This window comes from Ovis canadensis, chromosome 1 (assembly GCF_042477335.2).
Source record: "Ovis canadensis isolate MfBH-ARS-UI-01 breed Bighorn chromosome 1, ARS-UI_OviCan_v2, whole genome shotgun sequence".
NCBI lineage: Eukaryota > Metazoa > Chordata > Mammalia > Artiodactyla > Bovidae > Ovis > Ovis canadensis.
This window is the reverse complement of record NC_091245.1, coordinates 35,467,403-35,483,509: the sequence shown is the minus strand read 5'-3', so window position 1 is coordinate 35,483,509 and position 16,107 is coordinate 35,467,403. Positions and strand designations below refer to the sequence as shown.

Genomic DNA, 16,107 nt, shown 5'->3' with positions numbered 1-16,107 from the left:
ACCCACTCCAGTGTTCTTGCCTCGAGAATCCCAGGGACGGGGGAGCCTGGTGGGCTGCCATCTATGGGGTCGCACAGAGTCGGACATGACAGAAGCAACTTAGCAGCAGTAAATCTTGAAGTCAGTGGTATCAGTCCCCCAAAATTGTTCTTCTCCTTCCATTTGTGTTTACTATTTTAGGTTTTTGCCTTTCTATATAAACTTTAGAATCAGATTGTCAATTTTGTTTTACAGATTTACAGAGAAAAATATGAGTGAGAAGTAGAGAGTTCCCCTATACCCATTCTTTATTCCTCACACATTTTTCTCCTATTATTAATATTTTGCATCGGGAGTAAGTTTTTAATTTCAAACTACAATTGTTCATTTCTGGTACTTAAGAAAGAAATTAACTTTTCTGTGTTAATCCTTTTTTAAATGAATGCTTCTGTAGTATAATCCAAGACTCTATCCTCCAACCTTGTTATCATTGCTTACTAGTTCCAGGAGACATTTTGTTCATTCTTTTTGTTAATTCTTTGTGATTGTTTACAGAGACATTTTGGTTTTTTTTCTTTATAATCTAAATACAGCTTTTGTTTCCTTGTCTTTGTCATAGTGCATTAGCTAGGACTACCGGTACAATGTTGAATAAGATGGTCAAAGAGGCCACGTTTATCTTTTTACTGATCTTATAGAGAAAGCATCTGGTTTCTCAACCTTGACTGTGGTGTTAGCCATGAGTTTTTTGTAGATATTATTTTTCAACTTGAGGACGTTTCCCTCTACTCTTCATTAGCTAAGAATTTTTATTGTGAATGGATGTTGAAATTTGTCAAATTCTTTTTCTGCATTTATTGATTTGTTGTTCAGTCACTAAATCATGTCTGACTCTTTGTGACCCCATTAACTGTAGCTTGCTAGGCTTCCCTGTGCTTCACTACCTCCCTGAGTTTGCTCAAACTCATGTCCGTTGAATCAGTGATGCCATCCAACCATCTCATCTTCTGCTGCCCCCTTTTCCTTTTGCCTTCAATCTTTCCCATCATCAGGACTTTTCAGTGAGTCAGCTCTTTGCATCAGGTAGCCAAAGTATTGGAGCTTCTGTTTCAACATCAGTCCTTCCAATGAATATTCAGGATTGCTTTCCTTTAGGATTGACAGTTTGATATCCTTGCTCTTCAAGGGACTCTCAAGAGTCTTCTCTAGCACCACAGTTCAAAAGCAGCAATTCTTTGGCACTCTGTCTTCTTTATGGTTCAACTCACAAATCCATACATGGCTACAGGAAAATTCAAAGCTCTGACTATTCAGACCTTTGTCAGCAAAGTGATGTCTCTGCTTTTTCATACACTGTCTAGGTTTGTCAAAGCTGTTCTTCCAAGGAGTATCTTTTAATTTCCTGGCTTCAGTCACCATCCCTCAGTGGTATGGAGCCCAAGAAAATAAAATCTGTTCACTGTTCCAATTTTTCCCCATCTATTTGCCATGAAGTAATGGGACCAGATGCCATGATCATAATTTCGAATGTTGAGTTTCAAGCCAGCTTTTTCACTCTCCTCTTTCACCTTCATCAAGAGACTCTTTAGTTCCTCTTAGTTTTCTTCCATTATAGTAGTGTCATCTAACGATAGAATCTATTGATAGAATCATATATTTTTCTTTAGCCTGTTGATGTGATGGAGATACATCAGTTGAATTTCAAATATGGAGTCCACTTTGCATGTCTAGCAGAAAATCCCTCTTGATCATGGTGTATACTGCTTTGTATACATCTCTGGATTTGATTTACCAATACCAGTTTGAAGATTTTTGCAACTATGTTCACAAGAAATACTGATTTTCCTTCTCCTGATGTCTTTGACTGTTTTTTTTTTTATTAGTTCAAGGACTGAATTATAAAGCATTTTCTATGCTTTGCTTTTGTAGAATAGATTGTAGCAACTTACTGACTGTAATTTGCTTCTTAAAGTTTAGTACAATATATCTTTGAAAGTTTCTGGATCTGTGTTTTCACTTTTGAAATTTATTAATGATTTATTTTTTTCTTTAATAGATAAAAGGCTATTGAGATCTCTTGTTCTCCTTATGCGAGTTTTTGCAGACTGTGTCCAATGAGTTGGCCCACTTCATCTATGTTTTCAAATTTGTGGGCATAGAGTTATTCATAACTTTTCTTTCTTATAATGTCCATGAGATTAGTAGTGATGGCACTTGTTCATTTACGATAATAATTAACACCCTCTTTTCTTAGTTAACTTGGCTAGACATTTGCCAATTAAAACAAAATTTTTTTTAACTTTTGCTTTTGTTCATTTTTCTATTGTTTTCCCATTTTCAGTTTGATTTAATGGTGTACTTATTTTTATTATTTATCTTCTTGTCTTTTCTTTGGATTTAATTTTCTGTTATTTTTCTAGAATCTAGAAGGTTAGATTGTTTATTTTAGTCTTCTCTTCTTTCCAATATATGCATTCAATGGTATAAATTTTCCTCAAATCACTCTTTTCACTGTATCCACACATATTGATAAGCTTTATTTTCATTTGTTCAAAGATTTTTTTCTATTTTCTGGAGATTTCTTCTTTGAGCAATGTTTATTTCTGTGTGTTATTCAATAGTCAGGTAGTTTGAAGTTTTCTACCTCCTATTCCTTTATTGATTTCTAGTTAACTCTGTTTTGTTATGAAAGCAAAATTTGTGTGATTTCTGTATTGATATTTAATAAAGTATGTTGGATATTAGAATGTGGCCTATTTGTTGAATGTTGTACATGAGCTTGAGAAGAATAGGCATGCTGCTTTTGCTGGATGATAAGTTCTATGTATATAAGTTGGATCCAGGTAATTGATAATGCTGCATGGTTCAACTTTGCTTTTATTTGTTTTCTGCCTCTTGTTCTGTCCATTGATAGTAGAGGGATATTCAGGTCTCTAATTATAATGGTAAAGTCATCTATTTTTCCCTGCAGTTCCATCAGTTTGCCTGCATGTATTTTGAAGCTCCATTATACATATATATTATTATACACATTATATATAATGTGTATACACATTATAGAATTGCTATGTCTTCTTGGAGAGTTGACCCTTTATCATTATACTTTTGCAGTTAATTAATATTTTCCTTGCTCTGATATCAGCAATATACAGTTACTCCAGTTTTCTTTTGATTGGTATTAGCATGGTATATCTTCCTCCAACCCTTTAATTTCAATCTATTTGTGTCTCCATATTTAAAGTCAGTCTGTCCTAGACAATGTATAGTTGGGTTTGTGTGTGTGTGTGTGTGTAATCGAAAACAAATAACGGGAGATCTACCTGGTTTATAAAATTTTAAGTATACAGTAAACCACCAGCTCTGGGGTCCCGTGGTGTAATGATTAGTGCTCTGGACTCTGAATCCAGCAACCCGGCTTCCCTGGTGGCTCAGATGGTAAACAGTCTGCCTACAATGCAGGAGACCCACGTTCAGTCCCTGGGTCAGGAAGATGCCCTCGAGGAGGAAATGGCAACCCACTCCAGTATCTTGCCTGGAGAATTCCATGGACAGAGGAGACTGATGGGCTACAGTCCACAGAGTCGCAAAGAGCTGGACACGACTCTGGATGTGAGGGCTTAACATTTTCACTTTCAAGTGTATAGTACAGTAGTGTTAATACTAAGCACTGTGTTTGACACAGTGAACTCTAGAAATTTTCCATCTCACATAGCTGGAACTCTCTTCCCATGGAACAGAAAATTTTCATTTTGTCCCTTCCTCCAGTCCCAGGAAACCACTAGTGTGGGCAAATTGGGAGACTTCTGCACCATTGGTAAGAATGTAAAATGGTGCAGCCACTACAGAAAACAGTATAGAGATTCTTTAAAACTAAAAATAGATCTCCCCTATGATCCACTAGTGTGATTACTGGACATTTATCCACAAGAATGGAAATCAGAATCTTGAAGAGATATTTTCATTTCACAGCACCATTATTCATAATAACCAAGAGGTGGATATAAGCTAAATGCCCATTAGTGAATGAATGGATAATGAAAATGTGGACTATACATACAATGAAATATTCTTCTGCCAATAAGAAGAAAGAAATATTTTCAAATTCTAGAAATAGATGAACCTTGAGAACTTTATGCTAAGTGAAATAAGCCAACCACAGTAGGACAAATATTCCATGATTTCACTTCTCTCAGTTATCTAATAGACAGCTCATAGACAAAAATGTGAGGTGTCCAAGGTTGTTTTGACTATTCAGAGTCTTTGTGCTTTCATATAGATATTACATTTTCTATTTCTGTAAAAAATGCCTTTAGGCTTTTGATGGGAATTGTATTGACTAACACGAGCAATTTAATAATATTAAGTCTTTCAGTTTTGAACATGAGATATCTTTCCATATCTGAAGCTTCTTCAATTTTGCTGAGCAATATTTTACATTTTCAGTGTATAAGTCCTTTGCCTTTTTGCTTAAGTTATTGCTAAATATCTTGTTCTTTTTGATGCTGAGCTAATACTATCTCTGTGTGCAGATGACATTGTTTTAATATGTGTGTGTGTGTGTGTGTGTATTTGTGCTCACTCACGTCTGACTCTTTGTGACCCCACAGACTGTAGCTGGCTGTGCTCCTCTGTCCATGGAATTTTTCACGCAAGAATGCTGGAATGGGTTGCCATTTCCTTCTCCAGGGGATCTTCCAGACCCAATGACACAGTCTCTTTGTGTCTCCTACATTGGCAGTCAATTCTTGACCACTGCACCAAATGGGAAACCCATATTAATATCTAGAAAACCCTAAAGATTACACATACATAAAAACTGTTAGAAATAATAAATGAATTCAGCAAAGTCTCAGGATTCAACACCTACAAAAATAGTGTTTCAGTATTTTGATAATGAAGCATCTGCAAGGAGTCTTGGTCTTTATTTTAATGGACTCATAAACATTCTTTTAATTAATGTGATCAGAGTATTAATATTTAATGTGGTTCTTGATACAGGTTATCTACCATAGTCATTACTGTTTTCTATTCATTGCATTTAATTTTTGTTTCTTTTTTGTCTTTCACTCTTTTTCCTCCCTTCTTTGGCTTTAACTAAGTATTTTGTATAACTCTATTTTCTCTTCTGTCTTAGCACATTGATTATATTTCTTTTCTAAAACTTCAGTTGTTGACTTATAGTTCACAGTATACATTTCCAACTAATTCAAATCTAGCTTCAAATAGTACTGCACTGCTTAATTCGAAGTTCAAGGACCTTAATGGAATGTTCCTCCTAATCCCTTCCTTCTGCTCAGCCAACATTGCATCTTTCATATCACTTATCTATATGATAAAATCACCAAATACATTGTTGCTATTTCTATTGTTAACACACTATTATCAACTCTATTAAGAAAAAGTAAGATTTAAATATAACTTTATTTTTTCTCTAGTGTTCTTTATTTAGATCTGTGTTTCTGACCTATATATCTTTCCTTCTTCCTAAAGACCTAAACATTATTGTAAGGCAGGTCTACTAGCAACAAATTCCATCAAACTTTGTTTGAAAAGATGTTTACTTTTCCTTAACTGCTAGATGGAACAAAGAATTCACCTGCATATTTTTTCACTGAAGCAGTTTGTGTGGAGAGTTCAGTGCCTTGTTGTACAGTAGCTCACAAGAAACATCAGAGGTTGCTGTTTTTCTGATGGTTCACCAGGCTAGGTTCCAATCCTTTCGTGAAAAGTTGATAGAAAAATAGGAAGCTCAAGTGCCTGCGGATCTCTCTGAAATATAACAAAACCATAACCTTAGAGCCCCCTTGGTCTCAGAATGACAGGCTCTCTAAATAGAGCAAAAGAAAAATCAAACCAACTAAAGAGAAATGGACTATTTCCTGCTGTATCACTAAACAAAGGATGTCAGTCAAAGTCATCAGCAATTGCAGCCACTGCAGATGGTAAGCTGATGACCCTTGACGGAACTCAGGAAAGAAAGAATATCTGCCACCTAGCAGCCATCACACTGCAGCCACTCCCTATGTTGAGCCCTGAGGAAACTCAGGATGTGAAGACACTCGATACTGGCCCCAGTAGGTGAGGTGCCTATCAAAGGAATGATTTCAGTGAGCCCAGACTCTTGCATTTTCCCATACATAGAAAAAGGCTAAATTCCTAAACTTGAGATATCTGGTTTTCCTTAACAATAATCTTTTGCCATTCAGACTACCTGCCCTTTGTTGCAAGACTTCTGCATAATCTGGTTCCTGCTCACACCACACTGCTGCTGCTGCTAAGTCGCTTCAGTCGTGTCCCACTCTCTGCAACCCCATAGACAGCAGCCCACCAGGCTCCTCTGTCCCTGGGATTCTTCAGGCAAGAATACTGGAGTGGGTTGCCATTCAGTTCAGTTCAGTCGCTCAGTTGTGTCCGACTCCTTGTGACCTCATGAATCGAAGCACGCCAGGCCTCCCTGTCCATCACCAACTCCCAGAGTTCACTCAGACTCACGTCCATTGAGTGAGTGATGCCATCCAGCCATCTCATCCTCTGTCGTCCCCTTTTCCCCCTGCCCCCAATCCCTCCCAGCATCAGAGTCTTTTCCAATGAGTCAACTCTTCGCATGAGGTGGCCAAAGTACTGGAGTTTCAGCTTTAGCATCATTCCTTCCAACGAAATCCCAGGGCTGATCTCCTTTAGAATGGACTGGTTGGATCTCCTTGCAGTCCAAGGGATTCCCACCACCCAAATCATACCTCCTCCTCTGAGTTCTTTCAGGGTTAGTTGAGATGCTGTCTCCCAGGCTTGAAGTCCTAAAATTCTCATGGAATAAAACTTAACTCTCAACGTTAAGGCTGTGAATATTCTTTAGACAGAAATAAAAAACCTCCCAGCCTGGCCTTTTCTGATATCCAGGCAGGTTCTCCAGGGAATCCCATGCTTGACATCTAGTGGGTAGCAGGCAGGCTGGGCTCCAGCCCAGAGAACAGACTCAGGTGGGGAAAAGCTGGGGCGAGGGGAGGAGGAGGCAGGACCTGAGGAAAGGCAAGGAGGGGTAAGGTGGACCCGGCGCCACAGGGAGCCAGGGGCGGGGCTTAGCTGAGCGCTGGGGGAAGGGAAGAGTCGCGGTGGGAGGAGGCAAGGGCGAGGTGAGACAGTAGGATGGGGCGGGGCCTGGGAACCCGGCTGAGAGCGCGGACGCACAGATCCTCCCAGAAGCGAAACCAGACATCGCAGTGATGCTGGAGGCCCTGAGCTCCCTGGCGGCGGCCCTCTGGGCGGCTCTCCGTCCTGGCACCGTCCTGTTGGGAACACTCGCCTTTCTCCTCTTTGTTGATTTCGTGAAAAGACGGCATCCAAAGAACTACCCGCCGGGGCCCCCCCGCCTGCCCTTCGTAGGCAATTTGCTCCAGCTGGACCCTAAGAAGGGGCACCTGGTCCTTCAGGAGGTAGGAGCGAGCGAAGGTGTCAGCGCCACGTCTTGACCCTGACCTGCAGGACAAGGGCCTTCCGGGTACTAAGGACAGGAGACTGAGGGGGCTCTCAGGTTAAATCGGAAACCCGGGTACACCCGAAGTTGAGCTTCTCTTTCCTCACCGTCAACTGGAATGATTCCAGCTGTGCTTTCTAGGGGTGAACTATTGCTGCTGCTGCTGCTGCTGCTGCTGCTGCTGCTGCTGCTGCTGCTGCTGCTGCTGCTGCTGCTGCTAAGTCGCTTCGGTCGTGTCCGACTCTGTGCGACCCCATACACGGCAGCCCACCAGGTTCCCCAGTCCCTGGGGTTCTCCAGGCAAGAACACTGGAGTGGGTTGCCATTTCCTTCTCCAGTGCGTGAAAGTAAAAAGTGAAAGTGAAATCGCTCAGTCGTGTCCGACTCTTAGCGACCCCATGGACTGCAGCCCACCAGGCTCCTCTGTCCGTGGGTTTTTCCAGGCAAGAGTACTGGAGTGGGGTGCCATTGCCTATTGCTTACTGTTTACTATTTAAGAATCCCGACTCCATGCGCTTTGGGGGAGGGAGGGGCTGCAGGCTTAATGCACAAAGCAAAACTTGCTTCTCAGTCCAAGAGCTGATGGAAAGAAGTGTAAATATTGAACTGTAGCACTCATCTGAAGACTCATATGCTTCCACGAGCTTGGTTATCTGCATAATTTCTCTCCTGTTAGGGTATCTGGATAGTGTATAGCTCAGAATCCCCTCTGCATTCTCAGTAGATGGTTTTGACTGGCTAGGTGAGCCTGTGTCTTCTCTTCAGTTTCTTTTATTAGAGCCTTGAGGATGACAGATATAATACATTTGTAAGTCATTTAGTTGTGTCTTGTTACATATTACTGGGACATTCAATTTATAGTATGATAATTTTGTCTTTTTAATAATTTTATCCATGGTAGGGGGAGGAGGGATGCTATATTTCCCCTTTAGGAGGTTCCCTTTTCTAAGTGTAAAATGAGGATGTGTGTGCGTGTGCCTAATAGCTCAGTCCTGCATCTCTCTTTGTGACCCCATGAATGGTAGCCCACAAGGGTCCTCTTTCCATGGGATTTTTTCAAGCAAGAAAAGTGAAGTGGGTTGCCATTTCCTTCTCCAGGGGATCTTTCAGACCCAGGAATCGAGCCCAACTCTTCTGTGTCTCCTGCACTACAGGTGGATTCTTTACCTACTGAGCAATCACCACCTAAACGTCACCATTTTTCAACCACATTGCTTCCATCCGCACAAGGACAGAGCCCCTCACTTTCAGGCTCCTCCATAAACAGTCCACTCTCACTAAAGTATTCATTTAAAAAATGTCATTAAGTAGCATTAAGTGATATGATCAGAATATAGAATTTTAAAGCTAAAATGCTAGGCTCCTAAACCTGTACCTTTCTTTAAGAAATATGTTTTTTAATTTCCAAGTATTGGAAGATTTTCTCTTTTCTTTCTGTTAATGATTTACAGTTGGCGTTCATCAGGGTCAGAAGATACATACTATATTATTTCAACTTTGAACAAATGTGTAAAGGTTGGTTTTATGACCCATGATAGACACTTAAAAAAAAAATTCTGCTGCTGCTGCTGTGTGGAGCGCTCTGTACCATATGTCAGTTAGGCTTGAAAAGATGAGTGTGTTGTTTAGTGCTTCCATACCCTTGCTGACTTCTTATCTACCCATTCTATCAATCACTAGGAGAGGCATGTTAAGTTTCCAGCTATAATTAGAGGTTTATTTCTGTGTTTGGTCAGTTCTGATAGTTTTACTTTATTTATTTGGCAGCTCTTTTATTTGGCTCATGCACATTAAAATTGTTATCTCATCTTGGTGAATTGGCTCTTTAATTATTGCATAATGTCATTCTTTATCCCTGATGATTTTCTTTGCCTGAACTTTATTTGATATAATATAGCCACGCCAGCTCTCTTTTGATTAGTATTTGTGTAGCACATGCTTCTCCAGTTTTTCACTTTTGACCTACTTATATGATTATACTTGAAATGAGTTTTTATATATAACATGTAAGTGGCTCATTGTTTCATTCTACCAATATCTCTTTTAATTGGTGAATCTAGATCATTTGTATATAGTGTAATTTTTGTTGTGTAAACACTTAAGTCTGCCATTTTACTATTTATTTTCTATTTTGCACTTTGTTTTTTGTTCCTCTGGTTCTCCTTTCTCCTGTGGGTCACACGAATATTTTTTAAGAATTCCTTTTTAATTTATCCATGTAACCTATGGTACATCTCTTTATATTGTGCTTTAAGTGCTTGCTGTAAACCTTACATGCTATGCAGTCAGTCAGTTCAGTCACTCAGTCGTGTCTAACTCTGCAACCCCATAGACTGCAGCATGCCAGGCTTCCCTGTCCATCACCAATCCCGGAGCTTGCTCAAACTCATGTCCATTGAGTCAAAAACTAAGTGATTTGCCTAAGTTATTCAAAATTGATAATAGCCAAACAAGGACTTGAAACTTACATCTGGTCTTTACTTATGCTACTTTTCATGATATAGGTAGAAGGTAAATTGATTTTTCAGGGTTTCATTTATCCAACAGGCATTTATGACATACTTATCAAATGACAGCATAATACAAGAGAGTATGTGATGAAAGGTGTGGTATACATTTTCGGTAACCAAGTGAGATGTCATTAAGTGGTTCACTGTGAACAGGAAACCTTGGGGATAACCTCTGTAGAATGCTGAAATAAATATGGGTGAACTTGAACAGAATCGTTGTGTGGAGTAAAGTGGACAGGAGATTTTTAAATTGGAGAAGTGACATGAGCTGAAACAAAGTGAGAAGGCAGTGAAGAAACTGGCTGATCTGTTTGGCATGATGAGAACCTTCCTAATTTCCCATGCCCCATTTTCTAAACATTTTCTACCATAGCTGTCTGGCTTATTATAGAATCATTTATGTGACTAAGAAAAAAATCTTATTGGACTATGATAGGGAAATGGCATCACTCTTTGGCCATTTTCCCTCTATTTCTTTGTCAATATTTTACAAGAATTATTTGCTAAAATATACTCTAAATATATCAATAATAATACATAATTTTATTATTAATTTTAGTGTTTTGATTACTAACAGCATAATCCTAATGATGAGATTTGTAACAGCCCTCATTTTATACCTTTGGAAACTGAGACAGAGGGAAGTTATGTAGCTTAACCAAATATAACATAGAAAGTAACCAGTGGAAGCTGGATACAAAGCAATTCGTTTGCCTTCAAAATCCAGGTTCTTAAACACTCACCTTTTGACGTTAAGACATTCTTGGTCTAATTCTAGCACCTTTCCGACACTGTATCTCAGCTCCCTACACAAGTGAGATGTATTCTGTCCAGGCACCTCCCCTAGCCCGGGGTCCCTTGGCCGTCTGTGACACCCCCCACACTCCTCCTTTATCAGTGCTTTTTCCCACTTCCTCTCCCTGCCCCGTTACTCTCATTCTCAGTTTATTGCTGTCACATACAGTAAACTCTAAGTTCCTAGTGCTATTTCAGCTTTATGTCTTTGTCCTTAAATCTCACAAATACCTACAGTCCCATATATCTTTGGCACTTTGGCTAAGTTTCTTCTCCATGACTCACTTTCCTTACTAAACCATGACTAATATCATTACTGCCATAAGGTGGTGTGAGGGAAATGAGGCAAAAGGTGAAAGGTGGTTAGCGTGGCACCCAGTGGATGTGGCTGGCTGTGACCACCAGTGCCTTTCCCCTGTACATCTTCCCTTTGCTCTTGTCCTGTCTGCCTCCTTGAACGAGCGCACCTATGCTCCGGAGTCCATTCATTCCCCAGAGTCTAGAGTGGCTGTCTGCCAGTATCAGAAAACAAACTGTCTTTCCTATTGTTCTCCTCTTTCTTCCTCACAGAAACTTTTTTTCCCTTTTTTCAGGAGTGTAGAGAGCACACTGCCCTGCTTGTGAGATTTTAGTTCCCCGTCCAGGATTAAGCCTGTGTCCATGGCACTAAAGTCCAAGTCCTGACCTCTGGACAGCCAGGGAATTACCCCACCCCAGAAACTGTAAGGGAACAGTTTCTCTATAAGAGAGAAAAATATTATAGGTAGGGAGCACAGGCTCCAAAAAGAATGAAAGAGCTTTCCCGAGATCTCACAGCTAGCCAGCTGTAGAGTTAACATGGCTCCAGCTAGTGTGTTCTTGTCTATGACTGGGCGTAGCCCTGTAATGAATTTTTTGCCACCTAGAACCTGTTGAAGAAGGTGACACTGTGTGTGGTTAAACAGATATAATTTACTACGAAGCCCATGCTTTCTACCCCAGACATTCACTAAACACATCTCTGCCTTCTCTGGTGAGTCACATGGGCTGAATTTTCTCCCTTCGCTAGAGTCTAAGATGCTTGAGGTTAGAGACTTTGCTTATTTTATTGTATCTTTATGCCTTAATCTCAGGATACATATGCTCACTCAATCCAAATAAAATGAACATATGGATGAGTATTTATAATGAATGCCTGTGTCCTGTAGTAGATTAAACTGAAGTCTAGTTGAGACCAAGAGAAATGGAAACAGGTAGAAATATTTCCAACAGCCCAAGGCACACTCATACACACACATACACACACACACACACACACACACAAACACACACAAATTCCCCTTAATATAGGCTGCCAAAGCTATACATACCCTCCATTCCAGGGCCCACAGAGATGTGCATATGTAACTATGACTCTTCTACTATTTTTCAGTTTATGAAGAAATATGGGAACGTTTTTAGCTTGGATTTGGGGTCATTTCCTTCCATTCTTTTAACTGGATTGCCCTTAATTAAAGAAGCACTTGTCCACCAAAGCCAAAACTTCTCCAACCGCCCTGTAGTGCCTCTCCAAGAGCGCTTGATAAACAATAAAGGTAAGCTGTTACACTGGTAAGTGTATGTTTGATATTCTTGTGGTCTGTGAAAGTATCTCCAACAATCCCAGGGACCAAGCTCCTCATAAGGAGCCTAAGTGCCCGCATTTCCCTGTTGAAGGCACCCCCTCAGGGCACCTGGCAGAGTCAGCTCTAATGTCAGGGATTTGGGAGAAGCGACATGACCTGCATGAACTCACTCTGGATGCTTTGGTAAATAAGTATCCTCATCACTCAGTGATGTGATGTGTTGTTTAAGCAGAGAAAAGGCAATGTGTCCTCAGGGTCTCTTTCTGCTTTCCCACTCAGATCTCTTCCCCTAGAAAACAGATGTGGATCAGCTTGTTCCTGTTGATTAAGTGATCCCTTCTTGCCTCCAGTTCCTTATGCTCTATTATTAAGGCTGTGCCCCAAAGATATCTCAAACCTTCTATCTATGTTAAAAGAGTCTGGCATGAATACTTAGAATGGTCACTAAATAAACTTCCATTTTCAAAAATCTAAATGAAAAACTTAAATCTATTTCAGGTATTTCTCTATTCTGCTTTGAAATAGTTCACCCATTATTTTACATTCATTTACTCTATTATCTGCCATGTGAACCTAGTAAGACCAGGCACCAGTGACAGAATAGTGAGTAGAACAGAAAAAAATTCTTGATTTTTCTGTAAGCTACATGCTATTAAGAAAAACAGTATCAAGTAAGATAATAATTTAAGTCCTCAGTGTTATGAAGTTAAAAGCATGGTTCACTTAGTATGGGTATCGAATCTGGTCCTGAGACTCAGGAAAAGCTATTGTAAGTAAATGACAAGTAATAAAGTGAACAAGCAGTCCAGCAGAGGGAACAGAATGAAAAGTTTATGAGGTGGGAAGAAGGACAGTGAACTGAGGAATTGAAAGGTATCCAGTGTGGGAAGAACAGAGATTAAATGGAGATAATTAAATGAAGATGAAGATGTTAACTTTGGCCAGAAAGAGTTCATGTTTAAGGATGTTGCTTTTATCCTAGTAACAACAGAGGCTCATGAATGGTTTAAGCAGACAAAGAAATCATCGTATTTACATGCTGCATTTTAAAGACTTCTCTAAGCTATAATGTCAAGAATGGGATAAAAGGAGAAGGAGACTACTGTAGCATTTTAGGTGAGAGGAGGTGGTGGCCTGGATTAGCGAGGTGTCAAGAAATGGCAGTTCAGTAGGTTAGACCAGGAGACCGACTGTGAAAATACATGGATTTAAGCTATTCAGGAGGCATATCCAATAGGACATGATGACCTAGACAGAGGGAGAATGAGGTAGACGCCCAAATAAGTAGGTAAAGGACAGAAGGAGGATATGGAGAAGGACAAGGTGTTGGCTGGCCTGGGTGGGGAGTTGTATGGAGCAAATCATGAATAAAATCATGAATATGCTGAGTGTAAAACCAAGAGAGTCAAGCAGACAATTGGTTACGTGTCTGCAGCTGAGGCACAGATATAGATGTTCACATCAGTAGATGTTATTTGAAATATTTTCAGCTGATGAGATTTCACAGAAATGGAGGATAAGGGTAAGAGAAAGGAGGGTTTGACCCAAGCTCAAAAAGGCCCATCATTTCAAAACTTGATAGGAGATAAGGAAACTGAAGGTATGATGATTTCTGTGAAGTCAGAGAATTAGCAGAAGAGTCTGGAGAGTGTGGTGTCCTGGGCACCACTGGAAAAGAGTGTTTCAAGAAAAAAGCATCTCATGCTATTGACACCTCAGCGTGAGGCTGAAAAGGATCCTGGACTGAACAGCAGGGAGGTCCACTTCACTAAGGTGGTGGAAGTGAAAGGGAGATATTAGAAGGAGTGGAAGAGTGTACTGGAATGCAGAATTGAGAGGGTGGTGGTCTCACCTGTGTTATAAATGAAATTCTCTGCACACCTCATGATGGATTTTTTTATCCTTTGCCTGTGATTTTCTTTCTGCACACATTCACAATTCTTCGTTTTCTTGGGTGATTCATCTGTTTCTTTAAGATATTTAAACTTTCTCCTTATGAGTTTTGATTTAGTCTAGTCCATGAGTGCATACTTAGCATGTACCATAACAAATACTTAGGTATAGTGTGTGACAAGTAGTCAAAGCATGGGCATCAGAGTCAGGCAGGCTTGAAAATGAATGCCTGTTTACCTGCTCCAACTCTGTGACCTTGTAGAATGTACTGTTATCTCCTGTGCCTCATTTTTCTCATCAAAAAACAGGGGTCTGGTTTTACACTAATGATTTCATCAGAGAGTTTCTGTGAGTACTAAATCCCAGAATGCACAGCACTGCGAACAATCAGTAAATTCAAGCCATTATATCCTTGTTTAGGGACTATTTATCTGATTAGTTTTCAAGTACCTTACAGCCCTTTTTCTTCCTTTCATCTGATACATCACGGGTCTTTTTGGCTTTCTTTCACAATGTTGGCTTTCTTTTCCCAGGCTTGATCATGTCCAGTGGCCAGTTATGGAAGGAACAAAGAAGGTTTGCCCTGACAACTCTTAGGAACTTTGGTTTAGGAAAGAAGAGCTTAGAGGAACGCATTCAGGAGGAGGCCTCCTACCTCATCCAGATGATAAGAGAGGAGAACAGTGAGCATGTCATAGGACAGGTGCAGGGACTGTGGCTCATACGTTCACTAACCAGATGCTCACCAGTGCCTACCTGTCTGTCCCTAGCCCAGTATTGTGTAGGGTGCTGAGGGGATAACAGGGAACAGCTAACCATGACCTGTCCTCATGGGGCTCATGAATTAAGAAAAAGATCGGTATTAAACACAGTATTGGTTTTAAATCCTGGTCATCAGTTAGACTTCCCAGGCATTGACTGAATACTTATTAGACCCTGAGGTTGTCAGACCCTGGGCTTACAGTCTCAGAGGTGGTTCTGTAGTTGGTGTGTCATATGTTACACAGAGTAGACTCTCTGTAAAATAGAAACAATCCTATCTGAAGGCTCCATTTCTTCTCCTGCCTCCAGGACAGCCTTTTGACCCTCACTTCACAATTAACAATGCCGTTTCCAATATTATTTGCTCCATTACCTTCGGGGAGCGGTTTGACTACCAGGATGATCAGTTCCAGGAACTGCTGAGGATGCTGGATGAGGTCTTAAATCTGCAGACATCAGTGTGCTGCCAGGTGAGGCAGTTGTCACTTGCTATCTTTCATAAAGACATTAGGCTGATGTCCATCACAGATTAGATTGGGTCTTTCTTTCCTTTTTAACTAATGTAACCTTTTAAAATTGACTTCAGCACAAGCCTGTTTGAAATCAATCTGTTGACTTGTTTTTGATTCTTAGTCTACTGTTCATGTGGACACATCCACTCCTTTCTCTTGCGTATTCATCTGTTTGTAAAAATCCTTAAAGATTTCCACCTGTTGCACGATTGCCATACCCATCCACATTTGTTATTACCAGTTTTCTAAATTTGTAGGATATGGATTTAAGGCATTCAACACTCACCCCCATCCTTGGTAGTCCCTGCTGTCTCCTTTTGTCCTGCTAGGATTTTAAGTCTGTCAAAACCTCTGCTCATCTGCTTGGTCTCTTAGTCTCTTTTCTTTATTTGGAAGATACTTCTAGGGGAAAATCAGCCCAAGTGTTGAGGTAAATCCTTGTATACCTAATGGAAGATTTACTTGTAATCATTTTTAACAAGCAACACTGCCTAGAGTTTGATGGACCCATCTCACCCAAACTGATAAAGCAGTTAGCATGATTCCTGGCACATTAAAGGAACATAATGAATATTAGCTAC

General features: G+C 40.2%; 1 protein-coding gene across 3 annotated transcripts in view; it reads left to right on the top strand.

Moving 5' to 3' along the window:
* Positions 1-7,075: 7,075 nt before the first annotated feature.
* Positions 7,076-16,107, top strand: part of LOC138442010 (cytochrome P450 2J2-like) — a 30,994-nt gene continuing 21,962 nt past the window's right edge. Inside the window, exons 1-4 of one of the 3 annotated variants that reach the window (XM_069592926.1) lie at positions 7,076-7,409; positions 12,167-12,329; positions 14,786-14,935; positions 15,324-15,484. In XM_069592926.1, coding sequence (XP_069449027.1) covers positions 7,200-7,409; positions 12,167-12,329; positions 14,786-14,935; positions 15,324-15,484 — 684 coding nt within the window. In that variant the 5' untranslated portion in view covers positions 7,076-7,199. Of the gene's footprint in view, positions 7,475-12,166; positions 12,330-14,785; positions 14,936-15,323; positions 15,485-16,107 lie in introns of all 3 variants that reach the window. The other 2 variants (XM_069592928.1, XM_069592927.1) reach the window with 2 other exon arrangements.